The sequence below is a fragment of the Hyla sarda genome, chromosome 1 (assembly GCF_029499605.1).
Source record: "Hyla sarda isolate aHylSar1 chromosome 1, aHylSar1.hap1, whole genome shotgun sequence".
NCBI lineage: Eukaryota > Metazoa > Chordata > Amphibia > Anura > Hylidae > Hyla > Hyla sarda.
The window spans coordinates 508,227,383-508,252,418 of record NC_079189.1 but is presented as its reverse complement, the minus strand read 5'-3'; the positions used below and the strand labels follow the sequence as shown (position 1 = coordinate 508,252,418).

General features: G+C 40.9%; 1 protein-coding gene across 2 annotated transcripts in view; it reads left to right on the top strand.

Annotated features, from left to right (window-relative positions):
- FAM174A (family with sequence similarity 174 member A) overlaps window positions 1-12,564 on the top strand; it is a 53,863-nt gene extending 41,299 nt beyond the window's left edge. Inside the window, exons 3-4 of one of the 2 annotated variants that reach the window (XR_008847476.1) lie at window positions 7,364-7,573; window positions 12,409-12,530. Coding sequence is in view for 1 of the 2 variants with exons in the window: in XM_056537540.1 (XP_056393515.1) it covers window positions 12,409-12,424 (16 nt within the window). In the remaining variant the exon portion in view is untranslated. Of the gene's footprint in view, window positions 1-7,363; window positions 7,574-12,408 lie in introns of both variants that reach the window. The other variant, XM_056537540.1, reaches the window with a different exon arrangement.
- Window positions 12,565-25,036: the final 12,472 nt, after the last annotated feature.

Below are 25,036 nucleotides of genomic sequence, written 5' to 3'. Positions count from 1 at the left end.
TATCACACCCAAACTTTAGTATAAATCCTTCATTGATCTCTGCCACCCCCAAGACTTATACAGGAATCTTAGGTTACCCTTCACAATAATAAACTAACAATATCTCTACCCCAGATATCTATAAAGATAACTTTAGTAATGCAAGATGAACATATTGTACCGTGGGCAAAGTTTGGTTTAGAGAGCAAGAGACAGAACTGATTAGAAATAATTAGTGCTGCTATTAAATTAAATAAGAAAAAATATATATATCTAAGAGACGTAGATACAGTACACATACAATTAAATCAGAAAATCAAGAAAGGGAATAATCAGGATTTATTTATTTATTTTTGTGTGTTTTATGTTTTGGTGTACTTGTGTGTCTCAATGAATTCAATAATTAAAGCAAAAACCGCAGCTTGCATAGCATTATAGCCTGGCGGCAGGATCCCTGCATAAAACTTTAGCAACTCTGTAGTCTTCTTCAAAAGTGAGTCATCTATGGAATTTGCCAGAAGTCACGTAGACTTACATTGTAATACACTTGAGAGCCTAAAAACGGTATAAACATTTGCACAATTTGATTTCCTGTCTATTAGAAAATCTGGTGCAAAATATGCCAGTCTTAGTACAGTAAATGAAGGCATAGCAGTTAGGTGGGTGCCACCCCTCCTATCCCTGCTATTGGATGTCAAGAAGCAACGACCAATAGCAGATCGGGGGCGGGGGTGTTAAAGTTCGGTTCCCCCTTCCTGCCCACCAACGGTAATCCGGGCAGAACGGGGAAACTGTAGCGTGACCGGTGGCGGGGGAGGTCGATGACTTGTGGCTCCCTGGTGAAGACTGCGGAAGCCGGTGAGTAGATGCCTAGCAACATCTGGGGGGGGTTAACGTTTGGAGACCACTATACCGACCCCCCCCCCCCCCAGATGTTGCAAAACTACAACTCCCAGCATGCCCAGACAGCCGTTTGGGCATGCTGGGATTTGTAGTTTTGTAAGATTAAGGGAGCTACAGTTTGGTGATCACTGTGCAGTGGCCCTCCAGTTCTTGCAAAACTACAACTCCCAGCATGCCCACACAGCAGTTTGCTGTCTGTGCATGCTGTGATTTGTAGTTTTGCAACATCTGGAGGGCCACAGTTTGGAGATCACTGTGCAGTGGTCTCTAAACTGTAGCCCTCCAGATGTTGCAAAACTGCAAATCTCAGCGTGCCCAAACAGCTGTCTCGGCATGCTGGGAGTTGTAGTTGCGTACCTCCAGCTGTTGCATAACTACATCTCCCAGTATGCTCTTCGGCGATCAGTACATGCTGGGAGTTGTAGTTTTGCAACAGCTGGAGCCACCCCGGTTGGAAAATACTGAGTTAGGTAACAGAACCTAACTGAAGGTTTTCCAACCAGTTTACCTCCAGCTGTTGCAAAAGTAGTTTTGCAACAGCTGGAGGTTTGCCCCCGCCCCCCATGTAAATGTACAGGGTACATTCACACGGGCAGGTTTACAGTAAGTTTCCTGCTTCATGTTTGAGCTGCTGCAAATTTTCTGCCACAGCACAAACTCCTTGCGGGAAACTCACTGTAAACCTGCGCCAGTGCGAATGTACCCTAAAAACACTACACTAACACATAATAAAAGATAAAACACTACATATACACCCCCTTACACTGTCCCCTCCAATAAAAATAAAAAACATCGTACGGCAGTGTTTCCAAAACGGAGCCTCCAGCTGTTGCAAAACAACAACTCCCAGCATTTCTGGACAGCCACTGACTGTCCAGGCATGCTGGGAGTTTAGCAACAGCTGGAGGCACCCTGTTTTGGAATCACTGGAATATCCCTATTTTAGTCCTCTAATGCGCATGGCGCTCTCTCACTTCGGAGCCCTGTCGTATTTTAAGGGAACAGTTTAGGGCAACATATGGGGTATTTCCGTACTTGCGTTACAAATTTTGGGGTATTTTTCTCCTTTTACCCCTTATGAAAAGGAAAAGTTGGGGTCTACTTCAGCCGGTTAGTGTAAAAAAATTAAAAAAATGTTACACTAACATGCTGGTGTTGCCCCATACTCTTTATTTTCACAAGAGGTAAAAGGAAAAAAAGACCCCCAAAATTTGTAACGTAATTTCTCCTGAGTATGGAAATACCCCATATGTGGGCGTAAAATGCTCTGCGGACGCACAACAAGGCTCAGAGCACACTATGTACATTTGAGGCCTAAATTGGTGATTTGCACAGGGGGTGGCTGATTTTACAGCGGTTCTGACATAAACGCAAAAAAATAAATACTCATATGTGACCCCATTTTGGAAACTACACCCCTCACAGAACGTAACAAGGGGTATAGTGAGCCTGAACACCCCGCAGGTGTTTGACAAATTTTTGTTAAAGTTGGATGGATTACTAAAATGCTGGTGTTACCCTAAATTTTTCATTTTTACAAGGGAAAATAGTCAAAAAAGCCCCCCAAAATTTGTAACCTCATTTCTTCTGAGTAAGAACATACCACATATGTGGATGTAAGGTGCTCTGCGGGCGAACTACAATGCTCAGAAGAGAAGGAGCGCCATTGGGATTTTGAAGAGAAAATTTGTCTGGAATTGAAGGCCACGTGTGTTTACAAAGCCCCCATAGTGCCAGAACAAACCCCCCCCCCCCCGCATGTGACCCCATTTTGGAAACTACACCCCTCACGGAATGTAATAAGGGGTGCAGTCAGCCCACAGATGTAATTTTTCATTTGCACAGCCCACTGTTCCAAAGATCTGTCAAACACCAGTGGGGTGTAAATGCTCACTGCACCCCTTATTAAATTCTGTGGGGGCTGTAGTTTCCAAAATGGGGTCACATGTGGGGGGGTCCACTGTTCTGGCACCGCGGGGGGGGGGGGGGGGGAACACTGGATAAAAACGGAGTGTAAATTAGTTTTTGTACGACGATAGATAGTGAAGATAACCCCATCAGGAGAAAATTGCATTCTAGAAATATCTAGTGCTCTAACATCAGATACGCGTTTGACGGAAATAAGGCACAAAAGAACAGTAAGTTTAAATGAAAGGAATTTTAAAGATAGGGAGTCATTGTCTTCCCACGTAAGGAAGAGATCCAAGATGATGTTGACATCCCAAGTAGAGTTATACTTAGGCAAAGGAGGACGTTGATAACGTATGCCTTTCAAAAGTCTACACACTAAAGGATGTTTACCTATAGGTAATGAATCAATGAGAGAATGTCTAGCCGAAATGGCTGAATGGTATAAATTGATGGTGCGGTAAGCTTTACCATCATCAAAGCAGGTGGATAAAAAATTTAAGATGTTAGGGATAGACGTTTGAAAGGGATCCAAATCCCTTTGAGAGCACCAATGAAGCCAAATTTTCCAGGCTGATCTGTAAGCAGATCTGGTGCCTGGAGCCCATGCATCCGAGAGGAGTTCTGTAGTTGTGAAAGAAAGTGGTGAGACTGTCCTGGAATGCCCGAAATTAACCAAGCGACTAGAGTCAATTGATCTGACAAGATCAATGGATGAAAGTTGCCCAGAGGGTCCAGAAGGAGATCCTGAGAAGTAGGTAGAAGTAGAGGATAATCTATTAAGAGATCTAGAAGTTGAGGAAACCACTGTTGAGTTTGCCACCAAGGAGTGATTAGGACCAAGGATGATTTCCGAAGGGAAGTTTGAAAGAGTAGACGAGGAAATAGATTGAATGGTGGAAATGCGTAAAGGGTTTTTGGAGGCCAAAATTGGAGGAAAGCGTCCGTTCCTATTGCTTCCGCATCTGGCTTCCAGCTGAAGAATTGCTGAATTTGACAATTCAGACGAGAAGCGAACATGTCGATATGGAGTGGGCCCCATAATTGCTCGACTTTTTGAAAGACTCTGGGAAGAAGTTTCCAATCGCTGAAGTCTGTGAGGAATCTGGAATTCCAATCTGCGATTGAATTGGAAATCCCAGGAAGGTATTCTGCTTTCAGAGTAATATGTCTGTCTAGACAAAAATGCCAGAAATCTTTGGCAATATCGGCAAGGGCCTTGGAAGTTGTTCCACCGAGATGATTGATATATTGGACAGCAGAGATGTTGTCCATGCCAAGTAAGACACAACAGTGAGATAAATCCTTCGCAAAGCTCTTTAGTGCGAATGACCCAGCCAAAAGCTCTAAGCAGTTGATATGAAGGGTAGATTCGGAAGTAGACCATTTCCCTCCAGTAGAGAGGGAATCGCAATGAGCACCCCAGCCTACTAGGCTGGCATCTGATTCTATGATAAGGTCTGGGTTGGGATTGAAAATTGCTTTTCCATTCCAATCCTGAATGTGAGATAGCCACCAAAGAAGTTCTTCCTTGGCGTCTGAAGATGCTGAAGAGCTCGATAATGAAGAGGGGCTGGAAAGACTGCTTGAATGGAGGCTGAGAGAAGGCCCACAATCCGAGCTATCGTCCTCAGAGAGATAAGATCTTTGTGAAGAATCTGGCGAATCTCTTTGCGGATAATTTTCAGTCTCCTGGGAGGAAGACTTAGAATGGTCAACTGGGTGTTGATCGTAAAGCCCAGGAATTCCAATTCCTGAGAAGGTAGGAGAACGTATTTCGTGTGATTGATAAGGAAACCCAGATTGGTTAAAAGTGATAAAGTCCAATCTTTGTGTGAGAGAAGAATTGATTCTATTTGAGCCATGAGGAGAATATCGTCTAGATAAATAATTAGACGAACACCTCGGCTTCTGAGAAGGGCCACAATTGGTTTTAGAAGTTTGGTGAAGCACCATGGAGCCGATGCTAGTCCGAATGGGAGGCAAGTGAATTGCCATTTTTGATTGTTCCAAAGAAATTGAAGATACATTTGAGAAGATGGATGAATTGGAACGGTGATATAAGCATCTTTCAAGTCTATCTTGATTAACCAATCGTCTTTGAGTAACATGTCTCTTAAAAGATGGATGCCTTCCATCTTGAAGTGTCTGTACACAACATGATTGTTGAGTAGTCTTAGATTGATAACGGGTCTGTGACCTCCGTCCTTCTTTTTTACTATGAACAGGTTGCTGAGAAAACCCATAGAATCCATGGGGACAGGAACAATGGCATTTTTGGAAACGAGATCCTCCACTTCCGAATCGATCAGATCCTGATCTATTTTGGAAAATTGGATTGGATGGGGAAGATAATATTGGACGGGTGGGGAGACAAATTCTATCAGAAAACCCGATACAGTGTTTAGTATCCATAAGTCGGAAGTAATCATATTCCAATTTTTCAAAAAATGCATGATTCTTCCTCCCAATGGGAGATTTGTGAAAGAATGGAGATGGCTTACCTGAAGATGATCTAGCTCGAGGGACCCCTCTCTGGCCTCTGGCTCTCCATGGTCTTCCACGATATGGAAAGAATGGTGTAGGGACCGGTTGTGAAGATTGGTAAGTTTGGTTGTTATGGTAGGAGCCTCTAAAATTTTGTCTGTTGGGGAGAGATCGGCCGGAAAAGCAGCTCCTACCTTTCCCGGCCCGACCAAAAACTCTATTAGAGAAGACTTTCTTGAGGGAGGATTGGGCTTTGTTGATGGATGAAAACAATCCTACATATTTGCCCATGTCATGTATAAAATCGTCCCCAAATAATAAGCCTTCTGTAGGCTTTTCAGGTTCTTTGGATGCTAAATTTGTAATTTGGGGGTCAATCTTCATTAAAATAGAACGTTTGCATTCTACAGAAAGCGCTGCATTGGCGTTTCCGAATATACAAACGGCACGTTGTGCCCATCCCAATAGGACTTCCGTGTCTACGGGTCTATTGCTGGCGGAGGATTCCTCGGCCAAGTCAACTATTTTAGTTAGGGGGCCAATAAGGTCCATTAATTTATCCTGGCATGCTCGGAAGCTCCGATCCAGACCTTTCTTGGGGTTTTTCCCCGATTTCATTAAGAATTTAGTTAGAACAGGGTCTAGTTCAGGAGTAACTGAAGAATTGTGTGGCAGGGTGGGTCTTGGACACTCTGCCTTCATTTTGTTGCGAGTGGTTCTGTCTAAACTTTTGAACACTCTAGTAGATATGAATTTCGCCACCTTACCGGTGGGGAGCCATTCCCCTGATCTGGGATGGCGAATTAGAGCGGGATCGAAGTAAGATTGATCCGACTCTACTGGAATGCAATCTTTCTGGTCATCAGGGTCCTCTGCCAATTCTCCACTCTCCTCAGAGGAGTAGTCAGAGATAAAAATTTCATCAGCATTAGTAGGGACATCTGAATCTTCAGAATGGGATTCATTATAGGAATCCGGTTTTGATCTTTTAGCGGCTTTTTTGGCTCTTTTGGAAATAACTTCCTTAGGAGCTGAGGGTATGGGGTGTTTCTGATGGACACCAGTAGAATGATCCGACTTAGATCTCTTATTATGGGGGTAATCTTGACATAGTTACATAGTTAGTACAGTCAAAAAAAGACATATGTCCATCAAGTTCAACCAGGGAATTAAGGGGTAGGGGTGTGGCGCGATATTGGGGAAGGGATGGGATTTTATATTTCTTCATAAGCATTAATGTTATTTTGTTCCATGAATGTATCTAATCCTGTTTTAAAGCTGTTAATTGTTCCTGCTGTGACCAGTTCCTGAGGTAGACCGTTCCATAGATTCACAGTCCTCACGGTAAAGAAGGCGTGTCGCCCCTTGAGATTAAACTTTTTCTTCTCCAGACGGAGGGAGTGCCCCCTCGTCCTTTGGGGGGTTTAACCTGGAACAGTTTTTCTCCATGGTCCCTTAGAAGATTTTTTGAAGGGAACTTTGTCGTCAGTAATATGATGGCGTTTAGCCTTAGCCTTTTTTGAGGTATTAAAACCTTTAGCCAGTTTAGAAACAGATGTTTCTGGTGACCAATAGATTTCAGAGGGGATAGTAGGTCCTGGAATTTCACTAGAAGGACCAGCTTTAGATAGTGCCATGGATATGGACTTATTAATGCTATCTTGTAAGATAGATATAGCAGAGTGGACTGAGCGAGCTACAGACTCATCCACTGCTGATTGCAAGTGATCAGGGATTTTATTATCAGAAGATAAAGATGGTTGTCGTACATCCCTGTTAGAAATTCTAGTGTCCTCAGCAGTGTCCGTGACAGAAAAATAAATGATATTTATTGTATTAAAATAGAAATGAGAGATACACTATATAAATATATTTTAACTGACTATAGGTAACTATGGATATAATGTCACCCAGAGGTAAATGGTCAGATATGGGAAATGAAGTATATATATTCAATAATAAACTGAATAACCACTATATTAAATAGGATAACTAGTAATTATCGAATTAATGGAAATAAATAGAATAATAAGTATTATAATTTATAAATGAACAGCGCAATGAACTTCCGATGGTTGTCTGACAGGATCCTGACAGGAATGGAATCTGACAGAACTCGCGCCCACTGTGACGCAGGTGATCACCACACTGCGTGTTATCGCGAGAACGGGCGCCGAAGTCTCACTGCCGAAGTAAAGATGGCCGCCGTGACGCAGGAGAAATAAAGAAGAAGACGATTGCGCAAACAGAGCAAGATGCAGGATGTGAAGGCACCGGAAAGTGTAACGAGCCGCAGGTAAGTGAACGGAAGATAAAATATAAGAAAAGAATACAGGTATGAGTGAAATTAAGCAAAATCCAAGTGGCAACGGACGGAACAATAAAATAAGAAGAAATAATGTTCAGAAACAAGGATGGATAATGGAAAGACAATAGGAAATAAAATATGACAATATGAATAGGAATTAATAGGATAAACTGAGGGGAAGGGGGGAAGGGGAAAATATTATATATAAATATAGAATAAAATTTAATATATCTATATATTGGTAACTTATGCAGGGGGAAAAAAAAACGATAAAAATGGTTTAATAATTAGATAAAAATTACATATAAGCAATAAGAAATAAGGAGAACAGTAATACTCATCTATATGTACTGCTGAGCAGCAAAAGAAGAGGAGGAAATATGGGCAACTGTCACTATTATACCTGTCTGGATACTCTGATTGGCCACTGAATATGCCAACATGTTTGACTATACCATACCTTTGTTATCAAAGTTTTTCTGTTTTATTATTAATATATACATATCCATTTCTTTTGCTGCTGAGTGAGTAAAAGAGGTTTAAGCATAATACGAAGCGTCTTGTATTTACATAAAATCTCAATGGCGCTCCTTCTCTTCTGAGCATTGTAGTGCGCCAGCAGAGCACTTGACGTCCACACATGGGGCATTTCCATACTCAGAAGAAATGGGGTTACAAATTTTGGGGCACATTTTCTCCTATTACCCCTTGTAGAAATGTAAAATATGGGGAAAAAACTGCATTTTAGTGAAAAAAAATTAATTTACACATCCAACTTTAACTAAAAGTCCTCAAACACCTGTGGGGTGTTAAGGCTCACTGTACCCCTTGTTACATTCCTTGAGGGGTGTAGTTTCCAAAATAATATGCCATGTGTTTGTTTTTTGTTTTTTTGCTGTTCTGTCACCATAGGGGCTTCCTAAATGTGACATGCCCCCAAAAACCATTTCAGCTAAATTTTCTTTCCAAAAGCCAAATGTGACTCCTTCTCTTCTGAGCATTGTAGTGCGCCCGCAGTGCAGTTGACGTTCACACATGGGGTATTTCCATACTCGTAAGGGATGGGGTTACAAATTTTGGGGACATTTTCTCCTATTACTCCTTGTAAAAATGTAAAATTTGGGGAAAAAATGCATTTTAGTGAAAAAATATATATTGTTTTACACGTCCAACTTTAATGAAAAGTCATCAAACACCTGTGGGGTGTTAAGGCTCACTGGACCTCTTGTTACATTCCCTGAGGGGTGTAGTTTCCAAAATAGTATGCCATGTGGGGGTTTTCTTGCTGTTCTGGCACCATAGGGGCATCCTAAGTGACATGCCACCCAAAAACCATTTCAGAAAAACTCACTCCCCAAAATCCCATTGTTGCTCCTTCCCTTCTGAGCCCTCTAGTGCACCCACAGAGCACTTCACATCCACATGTGAGATATTTCCTTACTCGAGAGAAATTGGGTTAAAAATTTTAGGAAGATTTTCTCCTTTTACCCCTTGTAAAAATTCAAAAACTGGGTCTACAAGGACATGCGAGTGTAAAAAATGAAGATTTTGAATTTTCTCCTTCACTTTGCTGCCATTCCTGTGAAACACCTAAAGGGTTAACACACTTACTGAATGTCATTTTGAATACTTTGAGGGGTTCAGTTTTTATAATGGGGTCATTTGTGGGGTATTTCTAATATGAAGGCCCCTGAAATCCACTTCAAATCTGAACTGGTCCCTGAAAAATTCCAATTTAGAAAATTTAGTGAAAAATTGGAAAATTGCTGCTATACTTTGAAGCCCTCTGTCTTCCAAAAGTAAAAACATGTCAACTTTATGATGGAAACATAACGTAGACATATTGTATATGTGAATCAATATATAATTTATTTGGGATGTCCATTTTCCTTATAAGCAGAGAGTTTCAGAGTAAAAAAAAATGCAACATTTTCAAATTTTTCATCAAATTTTGGAATTTTTCAAGAAGAAATGATGCACGTATTGACAAAATGTTACCACTAACATAAAGTAGAATATGTCACGAAAAACAATCTCGGAATCAGAATGAAAAGTAAAAACATCCCAGAGTTATTAATGCTTAAAGTGACAGTGGTCAGATTTGCAAAAAAGGCCTGCATCCTTAAGGGGTTAAAGTCTTTATGACAGTAACTGAGGACACTCATGGAAGGTAAGAAAAAACTCTTCAGGGTCTATACCAATTTAGGAAGACAGATATGACTCTAGAGTAGATCATTTTGGTAGAAGAGCCTCTGTATTGGCTCAAGGTCCTTTAGAGAATGATATAATCACTGAGATCATTATAGGATCCTGTCAACCTTTTAGACTGTCAGCTTCAGGCTGTGGTGATTGGGACATTTTTGGTTGTCTTAAGACATTGGGTCGAGGGGGATAAGCTAGAATTGTCCTCTATTCAACTGCATTAGCAAAGAGCACCAAGATTTCTTAGGTCAATATGGCTGTTAGAGATGCTAGTTCATGACAGGCCTTGGAAGAGTTCTGAAGGAGCTGAAGGCAAAATGTATGCCAGTAGAGACTTCCAGAGTATGGATATAAGCAAGCATTTTATGTGCATTATACAGGAGGAAAAATACCGGAAGCTTGGTATTCTTTTGGGTCGCCATAAGATCCACTGCTAGGGTTCCTATGCCACCAATTGTGCAAGTTCTCCCACTTAAAAAGATGGGAGAGACCTGTAATTTTCATATAGGTATACATCAACTATGAGAGACATAATGAGAAAAAAATCCATAAAATCACATTGTCTGATTTTTAAACAATTTATTTGCAAATTATGGTGGAAAATAAGTATTTGGTCACCTACAAACAAGCAGGATTTCTGTCTCTCACAGACCTGTAAATTCTTCTTCAAGAGTCTCCACTGTCCTCCACTCGTTACCTGTATTAATGGCACCTGTTTGAACTTGTTATCAGTATAAAAAACACCTGTCCACAACCTCAAACAGTCACACTCCAAACTCCACTATGGCCAAGACCAAAGAGCTGTCGAAGGACACTAGAAACAAAATTGTAGCCCTGCACCAGGCTGGGAAGACTTAATCTGCAAGAGGTAAGCAGCTTGGTATGAAGAAATCAACTGTGGGAGCAATTATTAGAAAATGGAAGACATACAAGACCACTGATAATCTCCCTCGATCTGTGGGTCCATGCAAAATCTTACTCCGTGGTGTCAAAATGATCACAAGGACGGTAAGCAAAAATCCTAGAATCACAAAGGGGGACCTAGTGAATGACCTGCAGAGAGCTGGGACCAAAGTAACAAAGGCTACCATCAGTAACACACTACACCGCTAGGGACTCAAATCATGCAGTGCCAGACATGTCACCCTGCTTAAGCCAGTACATGTCCAGGCCCGTCTGAAGTATGCTAGAGAGCATTTGGATGATCCAGAAGTGTATTGGGAGAATGTCATATGGTCATATGAAAGCAAAGTAGAAATTTTTGGTAAAAACAACTTGTCGTGTTTGGAGGAGAAAGAATGCCGAGTTGCATACAAAGAACACCATACCTTCTGTGAAGCATGAGGGTGGAAACATCATGCTTTAGGGCTGTTTTTCAGCAAAGGGACCAGGACAACTGATCCGTGTAAAGGAAAGAATAAATGGGGCCATGTATTGTGAGATTTTGAGTGAAAACCTTCCATCAGCAAGGGCATTAAAGATGAAACATGGCTGGATTTTTCAACATGACAATGATCCCAAACACACCACCCAGGCAATGAAGGAGTGGCTTCGTAAAAAGCATTTGAAGGTCCTGGAGTGGCCTAGCCAGTCTCCAGATCTCAACCCCATAGAAAACCTTTGGAGGGAATTGGAAGTCCATGTTGCCCAGCAACAGCCCCAAAACATCACTGCTCTAGAGGAGATCTGCATGGAGGAATGGGCTATAATACCCAGTATTGGGTATTTTAGCCCATTGGGTAAGTATTGAGATGAACTTTTGTTATTGACCAAATACTTATTTTCCACCATAATTAGCAAATAACATTTTTGAATTTAGAGACCATTCTTCTGCCACTGTTAAGCCTCTGCTTAACTGAAGGCCAGAGTAATCAGGTTGTCTGGAATATATACACTTACCAGCCACTTTATTAAGTACACCTATTTAATTGCTTGTTAACACAAATAGCCAGTCGGCCAATCACATGGAAGCAATTCAATTCATTTTTTCCTCCTTGCCTTTTAAGAGACATAAATCTTTAAAGGAAAACTGTCACAGCCTGTTCACCCACACTGAACCCAATACACAGACAATGAATATGTAAATTGAATGGGCAGAGCCCCGTCACCTGTGCACGATTCACTGAATTTAACAGAGGATATTCTGGGGGACATATCTCAGGACCTACTGGACATATTTAAGTAATTGACCCATCGTTGGACTCCTGTTTTTACGCAGTGCACTTCACAGTAAAACTTATTTGAAAAAAAAGTTAAACTCATGGCTCAGTCATTAATCTTTCTACCTGTCCCATCTGTCACTATTTGTGCTGCTGATGTAAGGGAAACTAAAAATATGAGACGTTCCCTCTATTTTGAACAAACTATACACGGCAATAAGTATGTCTGTGAGATAAGAACAACAATTTCCTGTATGTCTGCAGAGCTCACACTGACATAATCTTTACATTTCAGATATCTGAAAGTTTTCCGTAGGCTACAAAATTAATTGGCCGACGGTTCTCAGTAATAATTTTCCTTTTCTGTTTTTCATATAATTATTGGCGTCCTGGAGATGATGTGTATGTTACTGTGAACCTGTAAATAACCTAAGATAAATTGCCCACTTTCTTTCATTCCAGTTCTGTAATGCAATAATGAAAGAACAGCTTGCATGTTCCATAAAGAAGAAGAGACTGATTGGATTACTTTTGGGCCAGAAATATCATAAATTTGTATTACTGTCAAAGATAATATGTATTTCAGTTCCTGTACTCCAAAAAATAAAAGTGTATTTCCCGCCGTAAGGATTCCCAGTATTTGTTTTCTAATATGAATTTCACTTTTTTTTATTCTTACTTTGGCTTTCTTGTTATTGCCCTTCAAAAAAATCACTTTGTTGTCAGTTAAGCATAAACAAAATATGAATTTAGTTTAACATTTATAATAGAAATATATCTGCCCACAGTAGTTCTGACCATAGCGAAATTCATTTTACCAAAGGTCTGTAGGATATCAAGAAGAGGTGCACCGAAATGGAAATTTCAGAACCGAAACGAAACCGAAATTTCAAAAAATGTCCGTCCAAAACCGATACCGAAACCGAAAATGACTTCTCCCGGTCTTCCGCTCATTAGATTAGATTCCCCCACATTAGATTGCCAGCTCCCACACATTAATAGGCAGCTCCCCCACAATAGTAGGCAGCTCCCCCACAATAATAGGCAGCTCCCCCACATTAGGTCAGCATTTCCCCCACAATAGTAGGCAGTTCCTCCACAATATTAGGCAGTTCCCCCACAATATTAGGCAGCTCCCCCCAACAATATTAGGCAGCTCCCCCCACATTTGTAGGCAGCTCCCCCCCACATTAGGTCAGCAGTTCCCCCACAATAGTAGGCAGGTTCCCCACAATAGTAGGCAGTTCCCCCACAATATTAGGCAGCTCCCCACAACAATATTAGGCAGCTCCCCCCACATTTGTAGGCAGCTCCCCCCCACATTTGTAGGCAGCTCCCCCCCCCCACAATATTAGGCAGCTCCCCCCCAACAAAATTAGGCAGCTGCCCCCAACAATATTAGGCAGCTCCCCTCCACAATATTAGGCAGCTCCCCCCACAATATTAGGCAGCTCCCCCCACATTTGTAGGCAGCTCCCCCCACATTTGTAGGCAGCTCCCCCCCCCCACAATATTAGGCAGCTCCCCCCCAACAATATTAGGCAGCTCCCCCCAACAATATTAGGCAGCTCCCCCCACAATATTAGGCAGCTCCCCCCACATTTGTAGGCAGCTCCCCCCCAACAATATTAGGCACCTCCCCCCCACATTTGTAGGCAGCTGCCCCCCCCAACAATATTAGGCAGCTCCCCCCACAATATTAGGCAGCTCCCCCCACATTTGTAGGCAGCTCCCCCCCACATTAGGTCAGCAGTTCCCCCACAATAGTAGGCAGCTTCCCCCCACCCCACAGACATACAGCTTCCAGCCATATGCAGTGTATGGCTGGAGGCTGGATGTCTGTACTGCTGCCCCCACAGTGTTCCGGTCACCATTCCTCCGGCCCGGGGTCACATCTACTGCTATGGCCTATGGACCATAGCAGTAGGTGCCGGGACCGGGGGAGCGGTGACCGGAACACTGAACAAGATGACACAGTCACTTACCAGGCCCCGGCCAGCGCTCGTTCTCCTGCGACGATCCTGCGGTCCTCCTGCGTCTCTATGGTTGTACGCACGGGACGTCAGTGACGTCCCGTGCGTACGACCATAGAGGCGGAGAAGCGAGGGACCGAAGGAGGATCGCAGGAGAACGCCGGGGAATGGTGAGTGACCGGCGGACATCCTTATGTCCCGAAAAGATTTTTCGGGACACAGGGATGTCCGGGATAGGAATACTTCTTTTTATGTGCCCGGGCCGGCTCCCGTGTGTGGCTGCAGGCTGGGGCCGACCAGAGCATATCAGAACTAATACTGTATACTATAAACCAGGGGGCCTCCAGCTGTTGTGAAACTACAACTCCCAGCATGCCCAGACAGACTTTGCCGGTCCGGGCATGCTGGGAGTTGTAGTTTCACAACAGCTGGAGGCCCCCTGGTTTTTAGTATACAGTATTAGGTTTTATATGCGCTGGCCAGCCCCCGCCTGCAGCCACACACGGGAGCCGGCCTGGGCACATAAAAAGAAGTATTCCTATCCCGGAGAGCGCGCCCCCCCCCCCCCCAGATGTTGCGCCCGGCCCCCCCCTGCACCCTCCACGAGTGCCTCTGCCACTGGCAGTGTTTGCAACTTGTGCTGTGGGCGGGCAGGGGAGGTGGGTCATTATCGGCACATTTTTGTTGTTTCGGCATTTCCCCGAAACAGCTATTTTCGGCCGATATGTATCGGCCGCCGATATATCGGTGCATCCCTAATATCAAGGAAAAACTACATTCAGCCATACAGCTTTGTTTAGTGTTATTTTGTTTAGTTTTCTTTGGCATTTTACAAACATCTAGTATATTTTACAAATATACTTGATATTTCTATGGGGAATAAAGTAGATAAGTTATATTATAGCTCTTAAACATAGCATAGAAACTCTTAATGTGAACTGTGTATAAATCGGCACATGGAGAACAATACCACCATAAGCTTCTGTATTGAGAAGCTCACAATGGTGATCCCCACCATGAATTGGAGCTCCCCTTCTTATTTCTTTTTTCCCTGATACATGACAAGTTTTCAAAATGATATGAAGTTGTGGATATATTTCTATTCTATTATTAGCAAAAGAAAAATCAGATAAGTTCTTACAAATTCTCGCTTTCATGCAACCTACTGAATGTACGGTGGTTTACAGAACATATATATTATTAACTAAACTATATGCCTAGTGTTGCAGTTGATATATTTGGTTTGTTAAACACCTGCTGATTTGCATAATAATAATAATTAAAGGAAATCAAGGCTGTATTGCAACACTGATATCTGCCACGTCCACATTTATAGACAATTCTAGTGGAGCCAGTGGAGGTAACTGATTTTAAGGGCCTTTTTTAGCTACAAATTAGATTTCCTGGACTCCAAACCATTTCTAATGTTGGATCTAATGTAATGATAGGTAAACATTTTTTTACTATTTTGTTAATGTCTGGAAAATCAAACTTTAATCCGTTGAAAATATAGCTGGCTTATTTTTATGTTGTTATTGGATGCCAGATTTTTTGCTGTGGTGCTATGTAATATGATCTCAAAATTTAACTAAAATCTAGCAAAAACAGCTATTCCCAGGATGTACAAGGAGATTCAATTCTTATGAATTATTTAAGATCTATTAAACAAGAAAATGTTCAGGCTTGGGGAGCCAATTTAGCGGTGGCACAGAGACCAAGTTCATTTTATCACCATAAAAGCCCTGCACGCAAATGGAATCTACTGACGACTCATTGGACATAAGATGAAAAATTTAAATATCTTTCTGCCTTAGAAGATAATGAGGACAGGAAGTATCATTTTTTGTATTATATTATATTAAACTCATTGGAAAACAGTTGTTAATTTGCATTCAGTAGAATTTTACAGACGTAATGTTTCAGCCGTAAAATTAAGTGCAAGGTAATTTTTTAAACTGTATATGAAAAAAGTTCAGTTTTTGGAACTTTTTTCATACACTTTTGGGACATAAACACATGAAGAATGCAAAAAACTGATGGAAAAAGTGGAGCAAATAAAAAAAGCAGGTGCACATTTTTCAATGTATGAACATACCCTTACAGTGAAATGGAAAAGAGTTTCCAGTCAAAAACAATTACTAGTACTGGAAGAATAGAAAAATGTTAAAATAAGACTTTTATTGGAAGTTTAGAAACAGACGTCTGTTTGACCCAAAAGATACCAAAAACTGGGAATAAATACCCAAAAGAGATATTCAGATGGCAAAGTGGACCATAATGGAAACACATTTTCACACTCCACTCAACTTCAAGCTGTTATAGAAAGGAAAGCTGATGATCTTTTTTAAAAGAGCGAGATAAAGCAAATTTTTAAGCTACTTCTGGTTCTGGAGCTATGTTTTTTTATTGATAAAGTAATTGAAACGGCACCTGAAGAACCTTCAAAGAAGAGCGTTGGAAGTTTTCTCCTACTGAAAATGACTGCAGCATTTCTGTGTCTGTCAGCATAGTGTCCAGAGCATGGAGGCGCTACCATGAGTTAGGCCAGTACATCAGGAGACATGGAGGAGGCCGTAGGAGGGCAACAACCCAGCAGCAGGACCACTACCTCTGCCTTTGTGCAAGGACGAGCACTGCCAGAGCCCTGCAAAATGACCTCCATGTGTCCACTCAAACGGTCACAAACATACTCCTTGAGGGTGGTATGAGGGCCCAACGTCCACAGGTGGGGGTTGTGCTTACAGCCCAACACCGTGCAGGCCGTTTGGCATTTGCCAGAGAACACCAAGATTGGTAAATTCGCCACTGGCGCCTTGTGCTCTTCACAGATGAAAGAAGTTTCACACTGAGCACATGTGATAAACGTGACACAGTCTGGAGACGCCTTGGAGAATGTTCTGCTACCTGCAACATCCTCCAGCATGACTGCTTTGGCGATGGGTCAGTAATGGTGTGGGATGGCATTTCTTTGAGGGGCCGCACAGCCCTCCATGTGCTTGCCAGAGGTAGCCTGACTGCCATAAGGTACCGAGATGAGATCCTCAGACCCCTTGTGAGACCTCATGCTGGTGTGATTGGCCCTGGGTTCCTCCTAATGCAAGACAATGCTAGACCTCATGTGGCTGGAGTGTGTCAGCAGTTCCTGCAAGAGGAATCTACGGTGAAACATAAAAAAACTAAAACAAAAAAAAAACGAATACTAAAAAACTAAAAAAAACTGCACTTTTGGGTAAAAAAGGACACATTATCTTTATTCTTTAAGTCCATATGATTAAATATTGCCCAATTTATATAAGATAGATTTTATTTTACTACTTAAAAAAAATATAGCTGTAACTTTTTGTATGAAAATTAGTATGAAATTGTCCTTTTCTGAGTGTAAAATTGTCCTTTTCTGACCCATATAACTTATTTTTCTATATACACGTCTGTATAAGGGCTAATATTTTGCACAACGATCTGTAGTTTTTCTTTGTACCATTTTTGTTTTGATTGGATGTTTTTTTTTATAAATGTTCAATTTTTATAAATGTTTTAATGGTAGATGAAGTGACCAAAAATACTAAATTCTGGATATTTGTATTTTTTTCCTTAAAGGCCATTGACAATGTGGTTTAATTAACATTATAACTTTATATTTTCAGTTCGATCATTTGCTCATGCGGTGATGCCACATAGTTTGTGTATTTTTGTGTACATTATTTCATTTAAAAAATGGAAAAAGGGGGGGGGGGGAGGAGATTCACATTTACTAACTTTTTTTTTTTAACACAATTTTTTAGTTCCCATAGGGGACTATTAAATGCAGTCTTCAGATTACATACACTGTTTAATGCTATGCCATAGTACAGCATTGATCATTGTTATTGGCGCTCTATTTCTCCAGGCTGTCATGGATTCCAGGTAAAGGCCCTCCCACCATCCTCTCCTGATCAGGACCCCACAATTTAAACACTGGTGTACTGATCTTCTTCACTGAGCAGCCGGGAACATTTGATTATCAACATCAACTTTGATTGCGTAGTCTAACATGTTAATACCGGACATCACCAAGATTAGTCCTGAGAAGAAGCAGAGGGGGAGGGGGAGATCCCTGCTCTCCCCTGCACTGATCACAATCTGACAGCAGGTCAGTCTGAAAGAACGATGTCCTGAGAATAGAAGCAGGGGGAGGGGAAACACTGAGCCTGCTGTTAGGAAAGTGATCAGTGTCTAGGTCAGTGTATCCCAACCAGGGTGCCTCCAGCTGTTGCAAAACTAAAACTCCCATGCATGCTGGGAGTTGTAGTCTCACAACAGCTGGAGGCACCCTGGTTAGGAAGCACTGGTCTAGGCTGGGCTACTTCTGTGATGAACTGAAAGGCATTATGGGAGACAGGAAGTCGGGGACCTCCATGGACCAGGAAGTACCGATCTTTCAGAGGGGATTGCAGGAGAAGGGAGAGGGTGAGATACATGAGGAGCAGATTGTCAGAATGGTGAGCTGATGCACTTTCACATGATATAATTTTTTTTTTGTGACTTGGTACATGATACTTCTTCTTTAAGGTGTTTAAAAAAATGTACTAATACTGTCTTAGACAGACCAACTATTACCATAACTGTGTAGCAAAAGTATGGCACATTTAGACCACATTTCTTTTTTATGAGGTCATGCCCCCTTTTAATGGTGCACAAGATTTTTTTTGCAGAATTCTGACACATTTTCAGGAGAATGACCCTGACAGTATGTTTCAAACTGTAAGGTATATAGAATTCCTTGAATTCAACAGCTAATTTCCACAGGCTATAAAGTAAAATTCATATAGTAATTCTTCCTCCAAAAAAGTTTTTCACTTGCCGACAATCTCCTCTGCTCCAAGGACTGAAAAAAGGAATCACCAATATTCTACCTTTCTGTGATCCTCTCCCACCACAGTTCAGCTGGGCATGCTATGGGTTATGCGGTCACAATGGACAGATGAAAAGTCAGTAGCTGGTAGGTACAGATTCCCAATGTGTACATTTACTTACTACATATGCGTTATAACTGTATCTGTTGGGCTTCTCACCTAATCATCCTGTTGGAGCTCAGTGTGGAAAGTAGTTACAGCAGTCATTTGTTGCATTTAGAGAGCTATAAACCTGTCGCTGGGTCAGAGGTATCACATAGAGATGAATGAATAATTGTCTCACTGTAGCTTTTCCTGTTTTACACTGGACAGAAAAATACAGTATAGTAAAACCGCTCAGCTTATCCTGCTCTATAACATGCTGCTTGCAAATGAAGCTTCATTTAACATGACAGATTCCCTTTAATTACTTTAAGGGTTATTTGGACCATTCTGAAGGTTTTATAGTGGGCTTGAGGAGCTCTCAAAATAAAAAAAGCAAGCTTATTCACCTGGCCAAATCCCCCACAGCTGCTATTCCAATGACATTGTGTCCCCTGCCCACTGCTTTCTATGACATTTCATATCTGCAGGCAGTGCCTATCCAGCTCTCTTTCTGAGAACTGCCTCCATCTTTCTGCTTTGTGAGCATAGAGATTGGCTGAGGCTGCACACCTCCCAGCTCTTATAACAAAAGGGAGAATGACTCATCAGTGCAGGGCAGAAATCACATGGTCTGTGTCTCTCAGGAGGGTGGGGTCTGCTTTAGAAATGGACTTGGACAGAAACACAGTGGATGGTTGGATGATGATGTATTTTCCTCACTCCCTATATGTAAGTGGCGACTGAAAGAAAGAAAACTTCTCTATATAGCTAATGAATGATATTTAGACAATTAAATAGGTTGGTGAGAGGGAAAGGGTGAGCTATGAGTTTAGTTCCCCAGAGTCCCCCTTTAAACTTATCGGTGTAACGTATCAGTTGTTATGAGTAGCAGGCATCATCCTGCGATTATGTCTTCACCTGTCTATTATTTAGGGGCAATTACTATGCACAACTGATCTGTTATTGTGAGTCAGCATATTCATTGTTTTGACACAATCCGTTAACTTTTTGTAGCAGAATTTCCAATTCTAATGTGTCTTTAGGGTCAGTTTTGCAGATTTATTAAGGGATCTTTTCAAGAACCGTGAAGGTCAGTAAGGGTCTATTGTTACGGTCAGATTTCAGGGATAAGATTTCTAGGGGAAAATAGATATTAGATTCAGTTTTAAGAGTTTGTTTCCATTCAACATCCAACTGCTTAATTCCTGACTGCCATCTACATCATTCCTTTTGGCCATTATTGTTTATTTTCTATCATCTAATCAGAAAAATCATATTTTTGTATTTTATTACTTCTATAAAAAAATCTTAATCTTTTCAGTACTTATGAGCTGCTGAAGTTGAGTTGTTCTTTTCTATCTAAGGGCTCTCTGATGACACCTGTCTCGGGCACTGTCCAGAGTAGAAACAAATCCCCATAGCAAACCTCTTCTACTCTGTGTAGTTCCCGAGACAAGCAGAGATGTCAGCAGAGAGCACTGTTGCCAGACAGAAAATGACAACTCAACTTTAGCAGCTGATAATTATTGGAAGGATTAAGATTTTTTTAATACAAGTAATTTACAAATCTGTTCAACTTTCTGGAGCCATGAAGAAATACGCAAAATTATCAAGGACCTGCAGCCAATATTGGCGGAAGATGAGATGCTGAAAGAAATCTTCCCAAAACCTCCTATCTTGGCCTTCAGACAACGACACAATTTACAAAAAAGGCTGGTCAGCTGAAAATTACCTACAGAAAGAACAGACACAGACAATGGGACCAAACCTCGCTGTAAACCCTGCCAACATATCTGCACCAAGATGAAAGCCACCCACAACAACAAGACATATAACATTAGGGGACTATACTCCTGCACATCCCCAAATGTGGTCTACATGATACAATGCACCAAGTGTGACATTGGATGCTACATTGGGGAAACCAGCCGGAAACTCAACGAAAGGATGAATCTACACAGACATTCCATCAACCGCCATAAAGAAAATGACTACTGCACCCCAGTTGGACACCATTTTACCCAAACATGCCACTCCATACGTGACCTTACAATCAAAGTACTGATAGAGAACTTCAAAAATACACAAGAGAGAAAGACATTTGAAGCCAAAATTATACTGTTTTTTGGGACTCAATGTGGATTTGAGCTTCTTATCTCATTATCAAAATTTCTTATAACCTGTACTGTACTGGATTCTCTTTTGTATCTCACTTTGTCCTGCTTAATTACCAGTCTCTCCCCTGCTCCACCCTCCCTTTTCTCATCCTTATCTATTTAGCCTGTGTTCCCATAACAGGACAATTTATGGCCCATCTTAGTGTGAATTCTCCATATCTATTGTCTTAACCCCTGCATACTTGTGAGATGTAACCTGTGTTTTCTACTTGTGAGCGTAGATTTGCTGTGGACTTGATAAAGGGAGGAATCCCGAAAGCTTGTCTCTACAAAATGCTGTTAGTCCAATAAAAAATGTACTGCAACATTTTATGATACATATATATATATATATATATATATATATATATATATATATATGTTTGTTCCTGGATTACCCCTTTAAATTACATTTCATATTAACTATAGACAGAAATATGTTTGGAGAAGTAAGGTGACAATGTTGTTAAAGAGTTATTCTAATAAAAACGTGATAGTTTTCTGGCAACTAGAACTCCCAGTCATTCAGACAATAGCCAACCTAAAATAAAATAAAAAGATAGATATTAGTCACCATGATTTAAATGACGGGGCACTTTAAATGTAATGTTTATGGCCATCTTTAGTATAATAGTGTAAGATTATTCTCCAAACAATCTTTCATGATATCTAAGTAATATAACATTATATTAGGCAATTTAATATTAGGCAATTTAATATTAGGCAATTTTTTTTTGCTAATTTTTCCATTTCTATTTTTTATGGCCATTAGGTAACTAATAACCTATAATAATTTGTATACATATTCTTTATTACAGTGTTTAACATGTACCTGTTACTATAAAAAAAGTTTGACATGTCCCAGGGATCAGTAGAATGAGCACACTTCACCCTTCTGGTCACGCACACATTCTCGCTCTACTGATCAGTTGTGTTCTGTTCTGACCCCGACCGGTAAAAACTTTTGATTTGTCTTTATGACATATCAAAATCTTTTTCTAATGACAGTTACACTTTAAGAAAGTTTAACAATTAATGGGATTTCTTGTGATAAGTTTATATATATATATATATATATATATATATATATTTTTTTTTTTTTTACTGCTTGGCAACAGAAATCTTATGGATAGTAAAGTCTGCTCAGGGGAGTTCTAGAAATGCAATGCTGAATGTAGATGGATCACAGATGTGTCAGAGCAGAAGTGACAACGGGCTTAAGCAGAAGACAGGCGGCAACAGAGCGAAAAGAACATTCATGGCAGGTGATCAAACCAGAAATGGAAACACAAGCCAGTAAAATCTCAAAAATCCATTTAAAGAAGAGTCAACATTTAACACACTTATATTTAGTCAGTTGGTTGATTTTATTAGGATTGAAATATGCCACAATGTTACCGAAAATATGATATCAGAAGGCATTTTATAGAATTTCACTGGTTAATTTAATTTTATACGTATTGGTATTACATATATTTTTTTATTTATTTAAATACTGCTCTTATACCAACTATAAAGACTCCTGTTTCTGTACAGCAAAATGATATAGCTCCAAATATCATCAAAATGTTGAATGGAGAGTATGAAGCTGGTTCAGGAGGTGATCCCATGCCATATTTGACAGAGATGTAGACTTTTCTGAAAAGAGAGAATCCCTAGGTCCAATTCCTCTAAATAATCTTAGCTCCTTAAGGACTCAGGGTTTTTCCGTTTTTGGATTTTCATTTTTTCATCACCTTTTAAAAATCATAACGCTTTAAATTTTGCACTTAAATTCCATATAATGGCTTCTGTTTGTCCCACCAATTATACTTTGCACGGCGAAATGACAAAAAATTCATTGTGCGACAAAATTGAATAAAAAAATGCTATTTTGTAACTTTTGGGGCTTCCGTTTTCGGTAAAAATGACACGTTATCTTCTGTAGGTCCGTACGGTTAAAGTGATACCCTACTTATATAGGTTTGATTTTGTATTACTTCTGAAAAAAAAATCATAGCTGCATGCAGGAAAATGTATATGTTTAAAATTGTCATCTTCTGACCCCTATAACTTTATTTTTCCATCTACGGGCCGGTATGAGGGCTAATTTTTTGCTCTATGATCTGAAGTTTTTATCGGTACAATTTTTGTATTGATCAGACTTTTTGATCAATTTTTATTCAATTTTCTTGCAAATACGCCATTGATCAGTTTAATTAATTATATATTTTTATAGTTCGGACATTTCCGCATGCGGCAATACCACATATGTATATTTTTTTCTGAAATGGGGAAAGGGGGGTAATTCTTACTTTTATTAGGGAAGGGGTTAAATGATCTTTTTAAACTTTTTTTCACACTCTTTTTTGCAGTGTTATAGCCACCTCTAGTGACTATAGCACTGCAGATACTGACCTTATACACAGATCACCCCCATGCATTTACATGGAGATGATCAGTGTAATCGACATTCAATTGCTCAAGCCTGGATTTCAGGCTAGGAGCAATCGTTGATCGGACGCAACGGTGGCAGGTAAGGCACCCTCCGCTCGCAGTCTAGCTGATCGGGACACCACGATTTTACCGCAATGGTCCCGATGACTAAGCTGCCGGGAGTGTATTTTTTCAACTTTAGACTCAGTGATCAACTTTGAACGCTGCGTCTAAAGGGTTAATAGAGCGCGGCACAACGATCGGTGCTGCATGCTATTAGCCCAGGGTCCCGGCTTTCATTAGCCACCCGCTATGATGGTGTGACCCCGCGTTAAGAGGTTAGTAATACAGTAGATATGCAGAGGCAGCGACAATAATACAACACAGGAGCATGGTCACAGGACATAGCCTAGTTTGCAACCATGTAATAAACTACGGGCAGGGCTGGTTTTAGGCAAAGTATGGCCCTGGGCATAACTAAAAGTTGGTCCCCAAGTGCTAAAATATTGTAACAACAATATGGTCCTATTCAGCCAATTCAAGTAGAGTGGCATGCTAGGAATGTTGCTATTGTCTTAAACTATCAGGGGCACACGTCGCAAGAAATATGTCCCCTCTAAAAACACACAAAATATTTACATGTATAGTTATCAAATAACACTACATTGGTGTGGAATTCATATCACCTAACACCTGGGACTTGTCATATCACCTGAAGCAGGGCTAAACATGAACATGAAAAAAATACATGAAAAAAATACCCCCCCTCCCAGCTTGCTTCAGGCAAGCTGCAGATTCAGACGGAAGGCCAGTTGCCAAACATATTTAGTGTATGTTCACACAGTGGAATGTCCGTGCGGAATTCCACAAGAATATTCTGGATGGACATTCGGATGTAGCAGATTCCTATTGATTTCAAAGGAATTCTGCTGCACTGTTCACATGGTGGAATTTCCGCAACAAAAACATGTTTCTGCCACGGAAATCCCATTTCCGGAGTCCACAAAAAGAACAGACGTGTCTATTTTTTGTGGATTTAGCTTGGGAATGCATTGTGTCTATTTCCGAGCGGTCCTTGCGGATTATTCAAATGTGCAGAAAGTCTGCACGTGTTTTCCAGGCGGTCATTCCAAGACACAGCTTTCTCAAGATCCTAAATGGCACATCTGCTTAGAACAGCAACCATATGACCACTATTTAAGGAATCATATGATTTATGAAGTTTGCATGTGAATAAATGAATCCAGCTAGAGATGAGTGAACTTACAGTAAATTTGATTCGTCACGAACTTCTCGGCTCGGCGGTTGCTGACTTTTCCTGCATAAATTAGTTCAGCTTTCCGGTGCTCCGGTGGGCTGGAAAATGTGGATACAGTCCTAGGAAAGAGTCTCCTAGGACTGTATCCACCTTTTCCAGCCCACGGGAGCACCTGAAAGCTGAACTAATTTATGCAGGAAAAGTCATCAACTGCCGAGCCGAGAAGTTCGTGACGAATCGAATTTACTGTAAGTTCGCTCATCTCTAGATCCAGCTATATGGAGATATGCAATGCAGGAGAATAGAAAAGCT